A 24,246-nucleotide genomic window follows, 5' to 3' on the forward strand; every position below is an offset into this window, starting at 1 on the left:
CATGGATGAAGTCAGCAGTTAGATGAAAATGAAGCTTTTTCCTGTTTGTACTCCCAAAGAGCTCAGCCGTCCAACAAACCACTTAGTTATATACTTGCCAGAAACCAGTTAGTCAAAATAGCTAACTGCAAGGATACTAAGAAATGAATGTGTATTCAAACAATGTAAGAAAGGATTTAAGTGGCCTGGTAGCTTTTACCCCAAATTCAGGAAAAGATTTTAAATTAATGAATTATTGATGGATGCTAAAACAATTGAGTAAAAGTTTGCTGAGGAGAATAATTACACAGTTTCAAAGTATCTTTGAACAAAAGACTTATTAATGACAAATGGAAGAAGTTACCCTTTACAGTGAAGAAACCTATCAGACATGACCTAAATCAGTACTCAAATTCATCAGTAATGGGATAATTTGACAAACGGACCTACTATGTAATGTTCAGAGAAGAATAAAGCATGATTTATCTTTTCTAATAATGCATGACCTGAACCTAATCATGGGGAAACAACCAGGTAAACCCATGATGAGGGACATTTACATTAAGTGGATAAAATACTCCAATTAAAAGGCAGAGACTGGCAAAATGGATTTAAACAAAAAACCATGACCCAACAATATGGCTGTCCCCAAAAGACACACTTTAGATTCAAAGACATCAGTAGGCTGAAAGTAAAAGGTCTAAAAAATATCCCATACAGGGCGCCTGGGTGGCTCAGTGGGTTAAGCCGCTGCCTTCGGCTCAGGCCATGATCTCAGGGGCTCTCAGCAGGGAGCCTGCTTCCTCCTCTCTCTCTCTCTCTGCCTGCCTCTCTGCCTACTTGTGATCTCTCTCTGTCAAATAAATAAATAAATAAAATCTTAAAAAAAAAAAATATCCCATACAAACAGACCTGGAGTGTCTATACATAGATCACATAAAGTAAACTTAAAGACAAAAATTTTATTAGAGACAAAGGACATTTTATAATGATAAAAGCATCAATCCATCAAAAAGACTAAAAAATACAAACATATATGGATTTAACAACAGAGTTCTCAAACCACATGCTGCAAAAACTGACAGAATTAAGGGAGAAATAACTAAATCAACAAAAACTTCAATACCACACTTTGAAATAATGGATAGAACAAATAGGAGATCAACAAGGAAATAAAAGGCTTGAACAATACTATAAACCAACTAGACCTAAAAGACATTTGTAGAAGACTCTACCCAATGATAACATAATACACATCCTTCCCAAGTATACCTGGAACATTCTCCCAAATTGACCATACCTGAGGTTACAAAGCAAGTCTCAATGAGTTTTATTTGTTTATTAATTTTTAAAAGATTTTATTTATTTATTTGACACAGAGAGAGCAAAAGTAGGCAGAGCGGCAGGCAGGGGAGAGGGAAAAGCAGGTTCTCCGCTGAGCAGGGAGCCCAATAGGGGACTCAATCCCAGGATTCTGGGATCATGACCTAAGCTGAAGGCAGCTGTTTAACTGACTGAGCCACCTAGGTGCCCCATCAATGAGTTTTAAAAAAGTAAAATCATACAGTGTTCTCTGACCACAATGGAATGAGCTGGAAGTCAGTAACAGAAGAAATTTGGGAAATGCAAAAAAATATGTGGGAATCAAACAATATGCTCCTGAACAATCAATGGGTCAAAAAGGAAATCACAAATGTAATTAGAAAAGTTTTCGAGATGAATGAAAACAGACACAATACCAAAAGTTATAAAATGAAGCTAAAACAGTTGCTTCTAGAGAACTTTATAGCTGCAAATGCTTATTAAGAATGAAGATCTCAGGCTCCTGGGTGGCTCAGTTGGTTAAGCGACTACCTTTGGCTCAGGTCATGATCCCGGAGTCCAGCAATTGGGTCCCCCATCAGGCTCCCTGCTCAGTGGGGAGTCTGCTTCTCTCTCTGACCTTCTCCCCTCTCATGCTCTCTTTCATTCTCTCTCTCAAATAAATAAATAAAATCTTAAGAAAAAAAAAAAAAGGAATGAAAATCTCAATCCAATAACCTAACATTCCACCTAAAGAAAATGCAAAAATAGCACACTACACCTAGAAAAAGAGAGAAAAAATAAAGACTATAAAAGAAATTAATTAAACAGAGAATAGAAAACCAATATAGAAAATCAACAAAAGCAAATGCTGGTTTTTTGAAAAAAACATCAAAATTGACAAATCTTTAGGGAGACTGACCAAGGAGAGAGGACTTGAATTACTAAAATCAGAAATAAAAGCAGGGATATTACCATGGGCGCTGTAAAAATTCTGAAACCCATTAAAAAGAAACAGAAAGCCTCAGCAGACTTATAATAAATAATAAGACTGAATCAGTAATCAAAACCTCCTACAAAATACAGCAGGACTGAATGGCTTCAAGAGTAAACGCTATGAAACACTTAAAGGAGAATTAACATCAATCCTTTACAAACTCTTCTAAAAGAAAGAGAGGTGAAAGGAACACTTCCCAATTCAATGTATGAGTCTGGTATTACCATGATTATCAACATGATTAATATGATAAGAAATGCAATCTATGGGCCAGTATCTCTTATGAATATAGCTGCATAAATACTCAACAAAATACTAGCACACTGATTCTATAAGCAAAAATAAGGATCATACACCATGGCTAAATGGGATTTACCATAGGAACACAATTAATGTAAAAGAATAAAAAACAAAAATCATGCCATCATTTCAAAAAAGGAAAAACATCTGGAAAAATACAATACCTTCTCATGATAAGTCAGTGAATTAGGAATAGAAGAGAATTTCTCTAACCTGATGAAAGTTATCTACAAAAAACCCACAGTTAACATCAAACTTAGTGATGAAAGACTGAATAGTATCCCTCTAAGATCATGAACTAGACAAGGATGTCCACTTTTGCCACTTTCACACTGCACTGGAGGTTCTATAAATGGCACCCAGTTTAAAGGAATAAGGAAAACTGCCTCTACTTACAGATAACATGATCTTGTGTATAGAAAATCCTGAGAAATTTACAAAAAAATTATAATACATGAGTTCAGCAAGGTTACAAGATTACAAGGATACAAGATTAATGCACAAAAATCTGGTGTATTTGGGGGCACTTGGATGGCTCAGTTGGTTAAGCATCTGCCTTTGGCTCCAGTCCTGGGATGGAGCCCTGCTTCAGGCTCCCTGCTCAGTGGGGAGCCTGCTTCTTTCTCTCCTCCCCATTCATGCTCTCTCTTGCTATCTGCTTCTCTCTCTCTCTCAAATAATAAAATGAAAAATCTTTTTAAAAAATAAATCAGGTCTATTTCTATACATTTGTAATGAACAATCTGAAAAGAAAATTAGGAAAATTAGAATACTTAAGAATAAATTTGATTAAAAAAATACAACTTGTACACTGAAAACTACAAATACTACTGAAAGAAATTAAGGAAGAATAAAGTGTTAGAGAGTTATGGATGAGAGGACTACTTTATCTCCACAACACTGAAGAGATTAAGGACTTTGAAGCAAGGAACTAAAAACTGAAGTTGGTGGTGTAATTATGCATATGGAGCAGGTTAATCTATACCTTCTCCCTCTTCATCTTGTTAGAGAACAGTCTCAGCAGGGGAGGATACCTGAAAACTCTTCTCTGGAAAATTAAATAACTCCTCCCCAAAATATTTTTTTAAGGTTTTTGTTTTTTGTTTTTTTTGAAACAGACAGAGAGAGAGAGAGAGAGAGACAGAGCACAAGCAGAAGGAGAAGCAGGCTCCTCGATCAGCGAGGAGCCTGATGTGGGACTGGATCCCCAAGACCCTGGGATCATGACCTGAGCTGAAGGCAGATGCTTAAACAATTGAGCCACCCAGGCATCCCTGCCCTAGAAATATTTTATGCCTACTTTATGGCTCCTCCAACAAAACGGCTGTCTTCTCCCCCATTTCACAAAATAAAGCTCAGCCAGTTGCCAAGACCTGCTCAAGTACATGGAACTTCCAACCAGTTTTAACACTTACTTAAGCAGGATGTACAGTCCAGGATCAGTGCATAAAAGAAAAAATCCTCTAGCATAAAAGGGAAAACACACACAATCCTACCATAAACAGAAAAAGTAATCCAGAGGAAAACAAAGGTAATTCAGCTATAGATGAAAACCTAAAAAAAGAATACACTATTTACTATTCTTAGAGATACCTAAGATACAGCCCTCAATAAACAGAAAATCCTAAAATGAAAAATAAGATTACTCATGATAAAACACTGATGGAAGAGAAAATAAAGAACTCAAGGTAATCTTTTAAAGAGTAAAATAAAAAGATAAAGGGAGAGACAACATGACTGATAGAGAAAGACATTGAGGAGATGATTCCAGGATGCTCAACATTCAGCCAAAAGAGATTCTAGAAAAAGTAAACAGACAGAACATAGAGAAATCATTCAAGAAATAATAATTTTCCAGAATTTAGGGACATGAATCTCTAGTCTGAAGAGCCCACTGATCAACAGCACAAGGAATTAAAGAAGATGAACAGGAAGGCACATCATTATTACATTTCAAAATACTGAAAAACAACAAATGAAACAAACAAAAGATCCTGAATGTCTGTGAAAGAAAAATAAGGTCACGTGTGAAAGAACAAAGATTACAAAGGCACTGACCTCAACAGAACTGGATTTAAGAATAACATCTTTTAAGTTTTACTATCTTGAATTTCTATTATTGGTTAAACAATCAAATATATGACAAAATACATATCTTCAAATACAAAGATAAATAAATTATATCTCATATACTATTTCTTATGAAGTTACAAGAGGATACATTCCAGCATAACAAGTTACTGTCAACCCAGGAGAACAAAGGGAAATAGGCCCATGTTAACAGTGGGGTAGCCAGAATGGAAAGCAGCTGGTCCTCACTGAAGCAGGAAGATCTATGGCTCTGAGACAGAGATCTCCAAGAAAATAAACATGACTTACTGGACAACTCTTTGGTTTAAAATAAAGTTAAAGACAGGAAGAAAAGGAACTCCATCAATTGCTGGATGGAGGAGAGAAAGATGCTGTTCAAGGAAGTAAAACTCAATGAACTAAAACTAAACATTTTTATATTGGGAAGAGAGTCAGGAAGTCAACAGACAAGCTTACACTGGATAAAGCAAGAAATTGCAGAAGGATGACATTATTAAGAAATATGGAAGACTTCTAAAATAAACAGGAACAAATATGAAAAAGCAAATGTTTCTGGTAAGCAGGTGGGGTACAGCAATATAGGCAGTTAATTTTTCTATTACATATCTTTAAGAACTCCTTGATTAAAGTACTGTTCATGTATTAACTAGATAAAGATGAGATACGAAATACTTTGAAATACTTTGGTCACAGCGAAGTTTTTATTTTCTTAGCTATTTAACCAGTATTTGTCTGAATTTAGTGACTTACAGTGCCTACAATGGAATCCAAGGCCTTACATTGAAGGGATTACAAATAGCACATGGTTATTACTCCCCTAACAAATCCGTAAGAATTTCAGCAATAAGATTACTCACTGAACGTTAAACCTCAAACCATACTAGATGAAAGCAGAGAAACTCTAAAATTCATCTAAGAGATGGAATGACATTAGGCTAAGAACTCAGAACAGCTTAATGGCATGAACATACCTAAAGAAATACAGTTAATCCAAAGGGGGCTTGGTCAGCAATTGAGGCACAGAAAGAGATTATAAAGACAATGCTGGCTTGTCTCCTGCATTGTTCAGGGGAGAGAGTATGTAAATTCCCACATATTTCTAAAACAAAGACAAATGTATACTGGTCCTTATAAAAAGTCTATGACATCATCTAACTCCTTGATGTGGTTCTATTCTTATCAAGCACACTTCTGACATCATTACTTAATTTTCCCAATATTGGGAATATGCCAATATGCCAATAGGGAAAGAATGCAAAGATTATAAAATGAATGTTTGGCTTATTTAATTTTATACTTCTCATCAGTATTATTTTTATTTTATATGTCAGCCTTTGTGACTTTAATTAATGCTGCCTGATCAGGAAGATGAATTGCTGTTGATGTGCTATCAAAAATCAGGTTAATGACCTTGCAGGATAGAGGTACAAGTGAGAATGCACAAAATTCACAAAGGGATGGCCACACTGGATGGCAGGCGGTGGTGGGAGGGGGTGTGTGAGGATCCAGGTTTCCCTCTTCTCTTTACACTAAATGAGTAAAAACAACAACAACAACAACAACAACAAAATTTTTCAGATAAACATCAGTTATACAAGAAAATACAAAGTTAATGCTGATTTTGCCATAACTCCTAACACTTTCATTTAACTAGCATTTCTGTATGAAAGAGTTTGGAGAAGCAACTGCCACTGGGCAGCAAGCCAACAGAGCTATAGCACTAGTTCAAGACAGCTGTAGAGTCACTGAGTTTTTCAGTATCTACTACTTGTTCGTTTCCACTGGCATAATAAAAAATTATTTGGGATTAAAAATAATAATCTGCCCTACCCTACTCTTTGATGCCAAATTAAACAGCAAAAAAAGAAAACTTACATGGCACTGTGGTTCCAAATCTAGTGGGATTCAACACTATGAACCTGTTTTTCAAGCTTCTTCGTCCCACACCTTGGGCTCCTATCAATACTAATGTCTTTCTCTGGAAAGGAGGCATTTTGGCTACTTCCTCATATATCTGGATTTCATGACGATCAAATTCTAAATGTAAAAGGAAATGGAGAATCGTGATACTCAGTTATTTTTAGATGGATGAAAAACCTCTGCAATTCTGTTCAGTAAGAGCTTGGTTGTCTGACAGGTAAATATCCCTTGAATTGTACTAACTTACTATAGATTCGTTTTTATAAATTTGGTAAGTTCAAGAAACTATTTTTTATCTTGATTTAAACATCTGCCTCTATCCATTTGCTCTTAAAAATTTGTCTAAGCAAGAAAAATGCCTGTGCTTTATCTTTATCATACAGTCTATCCATCTATCTAGGCTTTTTTATCAATTCTCAGTAGAAGTAGTTCCTTTAATATATATAATCAAACTGCAAATTACCTTAAGTAATTTATTCAGCCAACTAGTGTGTATCAGACATAAAAGATGTCAGTATACTTAGTGTGGCTGCTTAAGTAAGTCCCACAGAATGAGTATGCCTTTCCAATCATATAAATGAAAACATCCTGTGTGTTGACTCAGCAAATACCAGTACGATTAAATAAAATACATGCAAATATACTGATAATTACATTTTAAGATTATGAATTTATGTATAAAATGTTGGAGCCAAACTATTTTCAGTCAAAACACATTCCAAAATTAAATCTTGGTCAATGAGAAAATCGCAAGTTCTCTATTTTGCAAAAAAGCTGTAAGGACATATATTTAATGAATAATAAGGACAAAGTGGATTTGAAATAGTACATTACCTGTTATTAGGGTTATAACTCTTAATCTGCAGTAATAACACTTCTTCCTTAGGTTATTATCTTAACAGCAACTCCTTCTTTGCATAATTTCTCCATTAAACCAATATTAAGGGAGAGTCTATTTTCTCATTATTATTATGATGTATTATTTCCCTTATAGTGTGCTATTTAGTTTATAACCGGTAGAGAGGCAGCTCTGAAGTCTAGAAAGTACTTTAAAATTGTCAATTCCTTTCAGAAGGCCTTCTCATTCAAAGAGCTGCATTTCATGCCTATCAGTCTCTAGAACTGAAAAGAATAACTATGGTAGCTGTCATACTTACCTTTCTTTACATCTAAAAGATTTAAGAGAGTATCCTACTAGATCAGGCTAAGATCTTTTTGGTCCAGTACTATTTTCCCAAAAGTATCATGGACAATGTTAAGGCAGAATATAGTTGCCCTTAATCATAACTCTATTAGTATCTTCCTAAAGGCATTTCTTAAGAAATGATACATAAATTACCATCAAAGTTCTCTGAATAAATAGTTTTAATAAGTTTGTTCCTTCATTAATACAAGAATAAATCCTAACCAATCCATTTTACTGTGAACTATACTCACAAAGAAAACACCTTGGTAACAGTGTGAGTATATATATAATGTAAAAATTAAAACAATCTTTATATTATATTGCACCATGTGCTCAAGTGACAGCCCCTTACAATCGGGTAGTAATCTGAATTACTTTCATTTAAAATTATATATTTGGAGTTTATGCCACATTAATTAATGATATAAAGCTATCTCATTTGGACCATTCAGAAAGTATTTAAAACGTACCTGCATTTCTGGTTGTGAGATACATCATCTTTTTCTTTTTTTTGCTACTTATGGTTCCACAAAAAGGTCCTGAAGGGTCACAAGAGAAATATAACTTAAAACAGTATGTCAGAATATGATAAAACTGCCCTGTGGTATTCTATAGGGGTGGGAGAATTACCTTTCCAATGTTGTGTCCTACAAAGCAGAAGGGGGCAGAAGTGAGTTGAGCCACTAAATTGTGATACTATATACCAGCAGGTGGCACACAGGGATCAAAAAGTTTACTTTTGAGAGAGATACAATAAAGTAGATGGGATGGATTAATTTCAAATATATTTTAAATAAATTCTTTTGCTGATTCGGATGAAAGAGGAAAAGAAAGGTCACCACAAAGGACTACTTGTTACACTCTGTGTTGAGCTCCTCACCTGAATTGTCCCAGTCTCTTCTCACAAATGCCTTTCTCTTCTCTTCCAGGAACTGGCTTGGAATGAGACCAGCGCTTCCTCCCTCTTTTACATGGCTAGCCTAGAATCAAATCAATGAATTGCATATCTCAGTGACCAAAATTTAAGACCATATTCTAATAAGGAGGACAATCAATAGTCAGTAAAAATATAACACATTAGCTCTTCAAAACTGACCTTAAGATTTAAATCCATGGCATTGTCAGTTAAGATATTTAAACACTTTAGCATTTAAAGGAATCAACTGACACCTAATCACTCTGTAATCTGGTATCAAAATTTTGGGACTAAAATGCAAAGGTATAGAGGATCTTTAAATTACTGCAACTTTTTATTCATAATGTTAAGTTAGTCCAAGAACAGAAAGGATAAATACTATTTTATGTGTTAAAAGAACATTTCATTAGCACACTTAATAAGGTACTTACTATCAACCTTAATCTTACTAAGAGATAGAATCTTAATATCCTAAGTTTAAAATAGGTAAAACTACATCTACTGTCAAGAAACTAAGTTTTGAAATCCAAAAAAGTGCTACTTTAAAATAGTGACTAAAGAACTGTGTGCTAGAGACTTATCCCACAAGGGTAGGGTTTTTTATATTAACAACTAGCACTGAAAAATCTGGTTATCATTTTTAGCCATTAAAATCCTAAAAAACAATTAAAGTAACAGATCACCAAATACAAGAAGAGACTGAAATAATGGTGACAGGAGGAGAGGGCAGAACGAAGAGACAACATTCATAGAAAGGGGAAGAAAAGAAAGATTTCCTGGAAAAGTTCAATAAAGAAAACAAAGAGTTTTTTGAAGAGAGTTCTTAGAAATTCAGTGGAAACGTCTAGATCTCATGGATTCTTTTAAACTTACCTACGTTTTAGTTCTCTCACTGAATAATGCACTTATACATAATAATGTCTTCATTTAAATTTAAGGACACATTAGTAAGACTATTTTCACTCTTGTTATTCATTCCCCCTTAGAAGTCAACCAATATAACTTAACAGAGCTAATGTGAGTTACTAGTATCTCCATTTAATTTAGAGTTTAGAGTGCTAGGTCCTGGGTCCTTTCCTCATACACCTTCCTTTTTAATCACTTGTTCTGATGGTTTAGGGAATTTTAGACTTTCTGACTTTCTGACTTGTCAGTTTCTCCAGCTCTGAATACTGTTGGTATTGGACAGTGTAAACAATTACAAAATCAGACTTAATTCTGCTGCTAGAGATTTCTAAAAGCTAAAGTAGGGGAAAGAAAAAAACATGATCGCAGAGATCTTTAGAAAATGAAGTGGGGGGAAAATATGGTGATAACAAAATCCCTTTCCATATACGCATATTTTAATCCAAGACCAACTAACACTAATCATAAGCTAAACTTTCATTTCTAAGTAACTGAGGAGAGGTAGAGAAACAAATTTAAGAGCTTAAGAAATTTGGGTTTTTTGCCATAAATGTATATAGAGGGAGAGGAGACAAGAGAGAAAGACACTACTACACACATAGTAAAAGACTTCTAGTTAAAACTATAAACACTGAGAAGGGATGACCCCAAGTTGTTCTTGACCAATACTATATTTTATTACAATCACTCATGTGGAAGAACCAACTATTCTAATCCCTAAACCAATGGAGTATCTCCACAGACTAGTTAATTCTGCATTTATTAACAGCTACTCACAAAGTCCCTCTCAATTTGATCTTTTCTGTCCACAAAATTAGCAGCCATGAAGCTGGAGCTGTCCAGGTAGGAAAAACCATTGGAACAAATGCTAATACCTTCTTCTTGAATAATATCGACTAGATCTAAGATTGAAAACAAAAAAGCAGTTGTGGAAATTATGAGAAGCATACTAACCTGCCACCAGTTTGGATCTTCTCTGTTTACAATTTGAAGAATTTCTCCTTTTGAAAACTTCAGTCCTGCTTCTTTGCAGGGTATCAGATTATCATTGTATGGATTATAATCAAAATGACATTTCACAAATACCTAAAACACATAGCACAATTTAAAGTAGTATGGATGTATCATTTGTCACTAGATTTTTAAAATCTTTTTCAAATTGTTAATTATAATTGAGAATTTATTTAGTACTTCAAATAAGGACCTTGTCCCACTCAAATAAAAATCAATTATTATGCATAATTTGGCATCAGAAAAGAAAATATTAGTACTACAATTAAAACTTTGTTTCTACATTAATGTCTAATCTTAAACCAACAGTTTGATAATCATTTTACTCCACCATTCTTATATTTTCTCCCCATCTTTTCACATGATTTTCTAACTCTGCATAATTTTTGTGCAATTAAATGACACTTTCTGATTAATATCCAGCAATAATATATGCAGCTGATTTAAGGCATATATTTCAGATATAACAGGACTTTTTTGGGGGGGGGGGGTTGTTTTTTGAAAGAGCCCAGAAATCAAAATTAAACAATGAAAATTGATGCTGAAGTCAGACCTGAAATATACTTAGTAGCTCAAAAAAAAAAAAACCACCTAATTTTCATCACTGGTAACATATGTTTTATAATCATAGATTTACACTGACCAAAATTTGTATAGAAAATACTTTTCTGAAATTATCTTGCTTTGATCTAAATAACTAACATTAAATTAACTATAAGAACAACACTGAAAAGACCTTGAAACTATTTCTCAATTTAAAGTCACTAAACTATAAAAACTCCTTTTAAATATGTTTTATTAATAAAAGTATGCCAGTAAGTTACCACCATTGGTTATCTCCAATAACTGATCCAATAACTGGATCCAATAACTGGAATATTCTGCTTATTCACTTCAATGTAAATTCTAATAAGTTAAGCATTTTCAGTATTTGATGGCAAGTTCAGATTACTTTCTTAAAAAAGCTTTTTCATGCATATTTATAAAAATACAAACTATGTCCACTGAAGAACTGACTTGGCATAGATTAACAAGCAGAAAAGCACAAAATTAGTCAAAATAACATTGATATCATACTTCTATAAATGTAACCAAGAAGATATTCAAGTAACACAGCAGATACATTACATTATTAGTGTGGTAAAACATAATGTGATGGATGCATATTAAAATAAATTTAATAATTTAAAAGTAACTAATTTGGGAACATGTGACAAAATTTTAGTTATTTACAATTAGATGATTTTGGTAGAAAGCATTCAGAACATTTTCAATAACTTTGGAAAGGCTAAATATTATTTAAAACATCAGTAAGCCAATTTTTTTTTAATATAAAAATTTAGAAACATCTAAAAAGCAAGCATACAAACAATATTAAGATTGCTAAAATGTGACAACTGGCTAACTTGAAAATAGCATGCAGCTCAATGTTTTGGTAATGGAAAAAGAAAACCCAAATTATTATTTAATTAAGGTAAATTTAGTTGGCTGATAAGACGGAAAAGCGGAGTACCAAAGAATGTCCTGGAATGACATCATACCTGACGGACGTGTGCTGGATGCCTCTCCATATTGATGCAACTCTAAAAATATATTTTTCATTGCATAAATAAAGCCAGACTTTTAAATTGATAATAAATTAACAAAACATAAACAAATTACTGGCCCATTTTATTACTTCACTCATTTGGTAAAGTAACTATTCCCCTCATTAATTATTCATAGGATATAGCACCTGAAAATTAAAAAGGATAGAAGCAAAAAGGTCGAAATGTTTGTGATGAGGCAGGGAAAAAGGACGGGTATGCAAAGTTTTAAAAAAAATACTTGGATACTCTTTACTTCTCAAGAAAGCCGCACCAAATGAATAATAAGAGCATCCTGTCATCTAACCAGGAATCCGTTTATCATTCTTATCTGTGGGACAACATACATTTTGAAGCCATAAATCCAGATTTTTTGAGGTAGTCTAAATTTTAAGTAATTATTTCCCTACTCCTATCAAATTGTTTTGGAAATGTCATTATTTGTGGAACAAAACACATCTCTCAAATGTAAAACATTTCTAGAGGGAACAATTTTTATTATTTCACGTATGAAACTACTTTTAGAACATTATTCTCATGCTCAAAAACTCAGATTAGTCTGGTTTTACTCACTTTTAAAAATCTGTCTGAAAAATCAATTAACCCAATCTTTAACCCACTGAGCCAACCAGGCACCCCTATTTAACCCAACCTCTGATCTGAAGATTTTGTAATGATGTGAAAGTCATTAGAGTTCTGATCAAATTTAGTAAAATTATATTTTATTTTATTAAGTATATTGTAAAAGGTTTTACTAATAGGCTATGGATGTTAACAATTCATTATTAAGAAGTTATTAAACACTACTAAAATATTCAATCTCATATTCTTATCACTAAAAAAAAAAACTGAAAAACTGACAATCTAAAGTAGAGGGAACAGAGAATGGGAAGTACAAATGGCTTTTGCATAAGAAATGTTCAATGTCACTCAGAACAGAAATATGAATTAAAACTATATTATAACAACATTTTCTTCCTGCCAGATTAGCAGAAATCCAAATATTTGGTAAAATTCTATGGATAAGACTCTATGCCAATAGGCACTTTCCTAACAGGTTAGTGGAGGATCTGGCTCAATCCCTTGGGAGAACAATTAGACAATAGCTATTAAATTACAAATGTAAAAATCTTCTCACCTAATAATCCACCTCTGGGAATGTAGTAAGCAGCAATGCTGCTCAGGCATATGCAAAATGTCTTATGTACAGGACTATTAACTACTAAATTAGTCCTAGTAGCAGAAGATCGAAAGCAACCTAATTGTTTAATAATAGGGAACTGGTTAAATAAATGATGATAACCCTACATGATATAATACTATGCAGCTATTAAAAAGGGTGGGGAGGTGGAGATGTGTGTCAAGAAGTAGTCTATGTACCAATAAGGAAACATCCAAAAGATACATGGTTAAGTGAAAAAAACCAAGTAGTGTATATATATATGTCACCTTTTCATTGAAAAGGAGGTAGAACAGGAATAATATGTAATTTTTACTCACTTGCACATGAATAATAGAAAGATAAACTAATAGCATGGTTTCTTACGGGGAGTGAGGACTAGGCTTGTAGTGGATTATGAGAGAGATTTCAATTGAATACCTATTTATATTTCTTGAATTTTGAACCACTGGAATGATTCACCTATTTAAAAATTAAATTCTCATGGTAATAAAAATAAGATAAAATGACTCATACTTCTGAATAAGATGAACCAATAAAGGACTCTGCAACCTGAAACAACTAAAATATTGGACAAAATTTGACAAAACGTTTTTTAAGACATCAAGCAATGAAGTCAGTGATCCCTAAAAAATGGAAACAAACAAGATGAACTACTCAGTTGCCCCTGCTAACTGCACAGAGAAAGTTCCCAGATTGCAGCTCAGAAAGGAAGAATCTCAGTAGAGCCTGTGTGGTCTCCAAGTTGAGGAGATGAGCTGGGCGACCTGGGAGATCAAAGTGGCTGTAGTGTACAGAACAGAGTAATCAGTGAGGAAAGGGTTGCATACTCAAGAACTGCAGAACACTCCCTCCAGTCTTCAGGACAGTACTGATCAGTGAATGGATATAACAAAACTGCTCAAAGTCAGGTAAAGAACCTGCATGATAAGAAGCAATATCAGCAAGTCATACAGGGTCAGGAATAATTTCTTTTCTCATCAAGGTGAGTGGAAAAATCTCATAATTCATGAGGCACTGAGTAGGTGGAAGGATTATGTCCCAGACTTAATCCTGCCCTGGCTCTACCTAAAAAAGCTTAAAAAACAAGATCTCAAAGGATCAAACTGTTCCCAAGTAACTGAAGTATCCTAGAACAAAGTTTAAAATTTTTCTGAGGAAACAAAAATATCCAGCTTTCAACAAGGTAAAATTCATGTCTAACAACCAATCAAAAATAATATAATTTACAGTGTGGAGAAAAATCAATTAAGAATGATCCAGAAATGATAAACATAATCAAATTAGCAGAGAAGGACATTAAAATAGTTATTTTAACTTTACATATTGTATTCTTAGGTTCAAGAAGCTAGAGGAAGGACTAGGCATGTTAGGTAGAAACATGGCAGATAAAAAAAAAAAAGAAAAGGAAGACTCAATTTAGATTTCTAGAGATGAAAACCAAAGTAAGATGGAAAAAGTACACCAGAAGTGACAAACAGATTAGACATTGAAGAAAATAAACTTGAAGATAAGCAGCAATAAAAACTAAGATAAAAAACAGGGAAGTATTAGGATTTAAATGAAGAGAATCACTGAAAAATGGGACAATTTCAAGAAGCCTAATATATGCAAAAATGATGTCACCAAAGGAGAGAAGAAATGGGAACAGAAAAATAATCTGAAGAGGTAATAGTCAAAATGTTTCCAAATTTGATGAAAGAAATAGTCTTTTCAACAAATGGGGCTGGAAAATTGTTTATCTATATGCCAACCCCCATTTGTCCATATCTTAAACCTATACAAAAACTCATACACTAAATGGATCCTATTGCTAGATATAAAGCATAAAACTATACAACTTTCAGAAAAAATATCAAAGAAAATCTTTATGACCTTAGGTTATGCAACAATATTTTACACAGAACAATACAAGCATGATTTGTAAAAGATAAACATGGAAAAATTGGACTTCATCAAAATTAAGAACTTCTGCTCTTTGTATTACACAGTTAACAGAATGAAAAGACAAGCGTTTTCACTGTGAGGAAATCCTTACAAATCATAATTCTGACAAAGTAGTTGTATTCAGGGGCGCCTGGGTGGCTCAGTGAGTTTGTCTCTGCCTTAGGGTCAGGTCATGATCCCAGAGTCCTAGGATCGAGCCCTACATTGGGCTCTCTGTTCAGCAGCGAGCCTGCTTCCCTCTCTCTCTCTCTCTCTCTGCCTACTCGTGATCTCTGTCAAATAAATAAATAAAATCTTAAAAAAAAAAAGTAGTTGTATTCAAAATATGTAAAGAACTCTCAAACCTAAATTAAGAAAAATCTTAATAAAAAATTATTACGATTTTAAGACAATCACCAAAACAGACTTAAACACACACACGCACACACACACACACAAATAAACACAAGAAAAGATACTCAAGTAGTCATCAGGGAAATGCAAATTAATATTATACTGAGTTATCACTACATACCTATATAAGTATCTAAAATTGTTAAGGACTGACCATACCAAATGTTGGTGAAGATGTACAGTAATTGAAACTCTCAAAATGCTGGGGTGAAAGTACACTGGTAAAACCATTTCTGCAATTAGTTCAGCCACTTCTCTGAAAGTTCAACGTATACCTACCATGACCCAATCCTTCAGTTCCTAGGTATTCACCCAAGGGACTTACATGTAAATGTCCACAGCATCTTTATTTATAATAGCCCCAAAGTGGAAATAACAAAAATGTTCATCAGCCAGTTAATGGATAAACAAACTATGGTATAGCCAAGCAATGAAATACTACTCATCAACACAAAGGAATCAACTACTGATACACATAAAAAGATGGATAAATCCTAAAAGAATTATGCTGAAAGAAGACAGATTAAAACAAAACAAAACAAAAGAAAAAAACAGCAAAGGTGATTCATGTTGTATGCTTCCATTTATATAAAAATAAGGAAAATGTAAACTAAACTATAGTGACAGAAAGCAGAGCAGTGCTTGCCTGGAATGCAGGGGGGGGGGGGGGGGGAGAAGGAAGGAAGAATTATAAATGGATACAAAGAAAATTCTGGAGGTGCTAGATATATATGTTGTCTTGATTATGTTGTTAGTTTCACAGGTACATATAACTACATTTATCAAATTGTACACTTTAAATGTATGCTATTTATATAAGCTTTTTCTCAAGTATTTTTTAAAAGTAAATATAAAAATTTTACAAGTACTGGGACGCCTGGGTGGCTCAGTTGGTTGGGCAGCTGCCTTCGGCTCAGGTCATGATCCCAGCGTCCTGGGATCATGTCCCACATCAGCCTCCTTGCTCGGCAGGGAGCCTGCTTCTCCCTCTTTCTCTGCCTGCCATTCTGTCTGCCTGTGCTCGCTCGCTCTCCCTTTCTCTGACAAATAAATAAAATCTTAGAAAAAAAATTTTTAGAAGTACTGAAAAAATAAAATATTACAATGGACTATGCTGGGCCTATTAAAGGATAATAATTAGTAAGAGAAAAGAAATCAAATGGATGAAATGGCTTTAGAAATAGCCCTACCATAACCTTTATGTTAAATCAGAAGGTGGTTCGAAATTTGGAAATATGTTGTCTGAACATAGTGCAAGTGTTCTTTATGCACCCTCAGTCTCAACACATATTTTCAGGTCTATTCAAATTTGCAATTGGAGCAAGTGACAACGTGGTGAATGCAGTGATCATAGTTGATATGAAGTTCACTGTGACAATAGCAGAGATGATTAAGAAAGGATGTTATTCTTCTAAAGATTTTCAAAGTATATGAATTCAGCCTACTCAATTAAATGCAGTCACACACACATTTTCAATCAGCAGGGAGTCTAGAATATATTTGTTTAAAAAAGCTTTGAGGGGCAATTCATACTCCTATTTGGTAAACATCCATCTGTGACCCACAAATTTAAGTTTCTGTCAAAGAGTTTATTTTAAAAAACTATTAAACTATTCAGAATTATACTAATAATAATAATTCTTAATTTATATCACACTAAGTCACTGGTTCATGCAAAGCCTATTTTTATTTTATTCCTTTTAAAAATGTGATAAACAGCTATAAACTTGTACCCAAAACAGAGGCTAGAACCTTAAGTGGTCCTCCTGCTCTCATTCCATTCCATCACCCTGACTTCCCCAGCTAAGGTAACCCTTACCCTGAACATTGTATTCATTAACTCTTTGGTATCCTTTAGTATAGTTTCACTGTGCAGTTATATGCATTCTTTAAAAGTATGCATTTAGATTTTTTAAATGTAAAAAATTATATCACATCATAGCATACAATCTTTTGGAATTTACATGCTTGTTAACATATTTCTAGCTGTACATACCTATGAACTGCTCTAGGAAATGACTCCAGTATACGTGAACATTCAACTCTGATAATGCTAAACTCCGCCCACCACCCCATGTGGTTATATCAATTTACACTGCCACCAGCAGTGTAAAAGAGATACCTTAAAGTCACATGTACACTTTCTGCCAATTGAATGTTATAAATGGTAATCCACAGTCATTTTTAATATCTCTTCATTTGTTAACTTGATTTGTATATGTGAAGAGAAACAGAAACACAACTTCATGTTAACCCCATTAATAACCAGTTTCATTGAATAGTCTCTCCTCTTCTCCATGAAAGATATGTCATCTTATCAAAACAGTACATGTGTTAGCTCCCTATCTGAACTCTCTATTCCTTTAATCATTCTATCTGCTCTTATGCCAATTCCATGATGGTATCTTAATTCCTATAAATTAGGAATGCCCCATTACTATATTTCTGTTTTTCATTACTGTGAGATATTCATCCTATCAAATACTATGAAAAATCTTACTGGAATTTTGTTGAATCTAAAAATCAATTTGAGGAAAACAGGACACCACAATATTGTCTTCTCCATGAACATGATGTATCCATTAGGATCTTCATCAGAGTGTGTATAAGTGTGTGTGTGTGTGTGTTTGTAGAGGACTTGAATCTTTTTGTTAGATTTATTTCTAAACATAAATGTGACATTCTCTGACTCTACTGTAAATGATGTTTGTCTTGCTTATATATCTTGATGTTTGTTGATGACATACAGAAATGCAACTGACTTCTGTATATTAATCTTAGTTTCAAATAGCTTGCTAAACTCATTTCTATTATAGTTTTGGGTACATTCTATGCTAAAAATATTATTTGAAAATAGTAAATTTATTTTCTCCTTCCTGAACTTTTTGCTTCAATAATTTGTCTTTTTGTGCTTATGAAACCTTCAGTAAGATACTAAATTGCAATGGTGTTACTGAACATCCTTCTCTAGTTCTTACTTTTTGTAACTAGGCAAGGACTTTATTAACTCTTCTTTTAAACTTTATATTGTGGCTTCTTTGGCTTAACTAACTGTATATTGTGTATAGGCAATAATTAAAAAGCAGCAGAGTCCAAGGTCCTCAGAATTTAAATGATAGGTTTCTGTATTTCATCATTCTATATATTTGCCATAAACAAAATTTTTTAAGCAGTCAAAATTATTGAAGTTTTATTATTTAAAAAATAAATCTAGTCAATTATTTGCCTAATTATTGGAGGCCTCATCAAAACCCTGAACAAGATCACCCTTCTCCCCAGGAGCAAGTGGTGCTTTTCCATTCAGCTTCTGCCAGTGTCCTTAAGCTTCTCAGTACCAAGTTGGTCTAAGAAGCCAGGGGGCATTTCTGTCAGGGACTGTGTCCCAGCATGGCTGGTAATGGTAAAAGTGTTTGCTGCCAGAGACATCTGGGCTTAGGATTGTTAAAGTAAGTAGATAACCATTCCCTAGTTTGCAAATACACTTACCTCTTTAATGTCAGAGATACTGCTTATTCTTAGTTTCTTTAAGGAGAATTGAAAATTTTTATCACTTACTATAACAGATATTTGTTGTATCATCTGTTACTCTATGTACCATTCTCAGGGCAGTTTTTTTTTTTTTTTTTTTAACCAATTACGCCTGAAGTTTGGCAAGTTTCTCTCAGTTTATGATAGGTGTTTTGATCTTATTGGAATGGAAATGAGGCTTTCTGGGGGAGTGGGGTTGTACTTAAGTCTTAGGCAGACTACCTGAGGGTCCAGTTCCTGATATTAAAGAGAATGATTCTAATATTCAACTATTCAGGATAATGTTGTCTTTAGTTTTAGTTTTTGTTTTTACATAAGCATAAGGAGTCTCCCTCTGTTCTTGATTTATTAATCTTTTTTAAAATCATAACTATGGATTGAATTTCATCAAATTCTTTACTGAGGTTTCTCTTTTTAAATCTGTTAATGAGTTTGGTTTCACACTTATTTCCAATATGAAACCACCCTAGCACCCATGGGAAAAATTCAACTTGAACATGTTCTGTTATTCCTTTTATATATTATTAAATTTCATTTGCTATTATTTTGTTAAGAATGTTCAAATGCATATGGAACTGTAATTTCTTTTCTTAAAATATTTTTGGTATCTACATCATGGTGGCCTTAAAGATGAGAAGTTTGACCTTAATGAACAAATGGAATTATGAACAGCCTTTGGAAACTAAACCATTATGTAAGTTGAAAAACCTCAGAATTAGCTACAACTTCTAATTTACGTTGGTCTCTAATTTAAAATGATAGATTCTTACATCTCATGAAAAATTTTGATTTTTAATAAGCACTTCAAATTATTCCGATAAAAATATCTACTGATCATGTTTTGAGAAACACCACCTGGCAGGGAGAGCTCCTGGCTCCCTTCTGCTCTCCTAGCAGTCCAGAGGGAGTTAAGATAGGCACACTAGGACTATATGATAGAGCTTCCAGTGAAAAAGCTGAAGAGGTTAAATGCCCTTGCCTCCCCACAGCTTCTCCTAGGAAAATGACCATAGTTTGTCCAGGACAAGCATTGTTTAGGCCTGTTATTCCAAAGTAATCAGTAATAATTTCCTCATATTAAAAAATAACCCAATTTAGACATGTTTTGACTCACCTTTGGAAGTCTTCATGTTATAATCTCTTTTCTTTTTTTATGATAGGCCTAAGAACTGCCTCAGGCTTAGATGACCTCTCCTAGCCCATTTAAATCTTTTCTCCCAGTTCTAAAGGCTAAATTAAAGAATTTGAGAAGGCATGGGATGGGAATATATTTAAGCCTGAGAGGGCTAAAGATCCTAGCATCTTATGCTATTCAGACCAGTTCACTGGGTGCAGAATCTAGAAAGGAATTTGAGCCAAAGTGCTAACATGTAACATATCAGTATTATGAAAATACCTTGCCTGTAAAAGTTCATGATAGCCTTGCTAAACTGGTATGAATTCTGGTTTACACCACAGGGGGGGAAAATCTTCCTAATTATCACAGCTAACACATAATTAAAAAAAAAATCTTAAGTTCTACCTTTCCAATCTATTCAAGTCCAAATGAAAATGTGCCACTTGAGAAATACAGGAGGTCTTAGAGGTAATAGTGATGTGAAATGTCTAATTTCGAATACCTTTTCTTTCATGATTCTTTTCTTGGAGCTGGGGAACAGGGGATACTGCACTGCGGGATTCTACAGGCCCTCTTCTTTATAAAGGCATTACCCTCAAAGAATAAAAGATGTAGTTAACGTTCCTAACACAGAGAAACAGGCACAAAATGAGAAGACAGAGGAATCCGTATCAAATGAAAGAACAAGACAAAGCCATAGCAGGAGAGCTAAGTGAAACAGATTTAAGTAATGTGCTTGATAAAGAATTTTAATCAATGATCACAAGCATACTCAATGGACTTGAGGAGAGAGTGGAGGACATCAGTGAGATCATTAAGATAGGGACAGAGTAGGGGTGCCTGGGTGGCTCAGTGGGTTAAGCCTCTGCCTTCGGCTCAGGTCATGGTCTCAGGGTCCTGGGATCGAGCTCCGCATTGGGCTCTCTGCTTGGCAGGGAGCCTGCTTCTCCCTCTCTCTCTGCCTGCCTCTCTGCCTCCTTGTGGTCTCTCTCTCTCTGTCAAATAAATGAATAAAATTTTCAAAAAAAGATAAGAGATAGAGATAAAGGACTCAATAAACAAAGTAAAAAACATGCCTGATGGAATGAAAAGCAGGCAGAAGAAACAAAGGAATGAATTAATGACCTAGAGACAGAGTAATGGAAAGTAATTATGCTGAACAAAAAGAGAAAAGAATTATGCAAAATGAGAATAGACTTAGGGAACTCAGTGACTCCATCAATGTAATAATATTCATATTATAGGAATCCCAGAAGAAGGAGAGAAAAGGGGGCAGAGAATTTATCAGGAGAAATAATAGCTGAAAACTTCTCTAGTCCAGGAAAGGAAACAGATATCCAGATCTAGAAGGCACAGAGAACCCCAACAAAATCAACCAAAGCAGATCCACAAGAAGACACACTGTAATTAAAATGGAAAAATAAAGTGATAAAGAAAAAATATAAAGAGCAATGGGACCAAAGAAGATAGTTACATATGAAGGAAACCCCACAAGGCTATCAGCGAATTTTTCAGTAGAAACCTTCCAAGCCAGAAAGGAGTGTCATGATATATTCAAAGTGCTGAATGGGAAAAACCTGCAGCATGGCTATAATTCAGAATAGAAGGAGAGATAGATTTTCCCAGACAAACAAAAACTAAAGGAGTTCGTGACCACCAAACCTACCCTGCAAGAAAAATTAGAGGGAATTTTTTGAGTGGAAAGACCAAAAATGACAGTATGAAGGTAGAAAACACAAAAGCAATAAAAATGACTATTTCTGTGAAAACCCAGTCAAGGAACTCACAAAATAGAAAGATGCAAATTATGACACTATATACCTAAAACACGGGTAGGAGAAAAGTAAAGAATGGATTCAAACATAAACAATTATGAATTTAATATAGACTGCTATATGCAGATATTCTATACAAACCTAAGAGTAACCACAAATCAAAAACCACTACTAAATATACAAAGAATAAAGAGAAAGAAATCCAAATATATCAAGACAACCAGCAAACCATGAAAGACAGAAAGACAAGAAAGCATCAGAGAAAATGTTCAGAAACAACCATAAAATGGCAATAAATAATATCTATCAATAAATTACTTAACATGCAAAAGGCCTAAATACTCCAATCAAAAGATATATGGTGACAGAATGGATAAAGAAACAAAACCCATCTAAATGTTGCCTATAAGAGTTATTTTAGACATAAAAACACCTGCCAATTGAAACTGAGGGGCTAGAGAAACATTTATCATGCAAATGGATGTCAGAAGAAAGTCACAGTAGCAATATTTATGTTGGACAAAAGACTTTAAAACAAAAACTATAACAAGAGACAAAGAAGGGCACAATATAGTGATACAAGAGAGAAAATTCAACATAAAGATAAAACAATATGAAGTATTTATTCACCCAACATGGGAGGTCCCAAATACATAAAAAAGTTAATAACAAACATAAAGGAAGTAATTGATAGTAATACAATAATAGTAGGGGCCTTTAACACCCCACTTACATCAATGGAAGGCTCATCTGAAAACAGAAACTCAACAAGAAACAGTGGCTTTGAGACACAATGGACCAGATGGATTTAACAGATATATTCAGAAAATTCCTAAATTTTCTAAAATTCCTAAAATACCACAATACACATTCTATTCAAGTGTACAGGGAATATTCACCAGAACCAATCACATATTAGACCACAAAACAAGCCTCAACAAATTCAAAAAGATCAAAGTCTACCATACATCTTTTCTGACTATACCATTATAAAACCAGAAGTCAACCAGAAGAAAAAACCTGGAAAGACTATAAATACACAGAGGTTAAATAATGTGATACAATGAATAGATCAACCAGGAAATCAAAGAAATTTAAAAATACATGGAAACAAATAAAAATGAAATTATAATGTACAAAACCTTTAGGATGCAGCAAAAGCATTTCAAAGAGGTAAGTTTAGAGCAATATAGGCCTACCTCAAGGAAAAAACCCTCAAATCCTTACAGCTAAAGGAACTGGAAAAAGAACAACAAACAAAACCTAAAACCAGAAAAAGGAAGAAAATAATGATTAGAGCAAAAATAAATGATAGAGAAACTAATAAAATCACTAAATCAATGAAGTGAGGAGCTAGCTCTTAAAAACAAAACAAAACAAAACAAAACAAAGCAAAACAAAAGTCAATAAAACTGATAGCCCCCCAGCCAGACTTATTGAGAATGAAACCAAATAAAATCAAAATGAAAGAGAAGAAATAACAATAAACCTCCAAAAAATATAATTACAAGAGAATATTAAGAAAAATTACATGCTGACAAACTGAACAACTCAGAAGTGGATTAATTCCTAGAAACATATTAACTGACCAAAACTGAAGCAGGAAGAAATAGCAACAAAACTGAATCAATAATTAAAAAACTCCCAACAAACAAAAGTCCAAGACCAGATGGTTTCACAAGCAAATTCTGCCAAACACTGAAAAAAGAGTTAGTATCTATTCTTCTCAAACTATTCCAAAAAAGTGAAAAGGAAGGAAAACTTCCAAATTCATTCTGTAATGCCAGCATTTCCCTGACACCAAAATTAGACATCACAAAAAGAGAAAAGATCTCTCATGAACATAAATGCAAATATTCTCATCAAAATACTAGCAAATCAAACCTAACAATACATTAGTAAAATTATACAGCACGACCAAGTGAGATTTATTCCTGGGCTGCAAATGTAGTTCAACATTCACAAATCAGTCAACATGACACATCGTATCAATAAGAAAGGATAAGAGCCACATGATCATTTCAAAAGACACTGATTGCAAAAGTAGTTCAACATTCACAAATCAGTCAACATGACACATCGTATCAATAAGAAAGGATAAGAGCCACATGA

General features: G+C 33.9%; 1 protein-coding gene across 5 annotated transcripts in view; it reads right to left on the reverse strand.

Moving 5' to 3' along the window:
* Positions 1 to 24,246, reverse strand: part of PALS2 (protein associated with LIN7 2, MAGUK p55 family member) — a 109,429-nt gene that overhangs the window by 14,326 nt on the left and 70,857 nt on the right. For 4 of the 5 annotated variants that reach the window (XM_059395678.1, XM_059395679.1, XM_059395680.1 and 1 more), the window contains exons 6-10: positions 12,150 to 12,191; positions 10,552 to 10,683; positions 8,656 to 8,755; positions 8,246 to 8,314; positions 6,545 to 6,706 (exon numbers count right to left, since the gene is read on the reverse strand). In XM_059395678.1, the coding sequence (XP_059251661.1) occupies positions 6,545 to 6,706; positions 8,246 to 8,314; positions 8,656 to 8,755; positions 10,552 to 10,683; positions 12,150 to 12,191 (505 nt within the window). The remainder of the gene's footprint in view (positions 1 to 6,544; positions 6,707 to 8,245; positions 8,315 to 8,655; positions 8,756 to 10,551; positions 10,684 to 12,149; positions 12,192 to 24,246) is intronic. The other variant, XM_059395682.1, reaches the window with a different exon arrangement.

The sequence above is a fragment of the Mustela nigripes genome, chromosome 4 (assembly GCF_022355385.1).
Source record: "Mustela nigripes isolate SB6536 chromosome 4, MUSNIG.SB6536, whole genome shotgun sequence".
Classification (NCBI taxonomy): Eukaryota; Metazoa; Chordata; class Mammalia; order Carnivora; family Mustelidae; genus Mustela; species Mustela nigripes.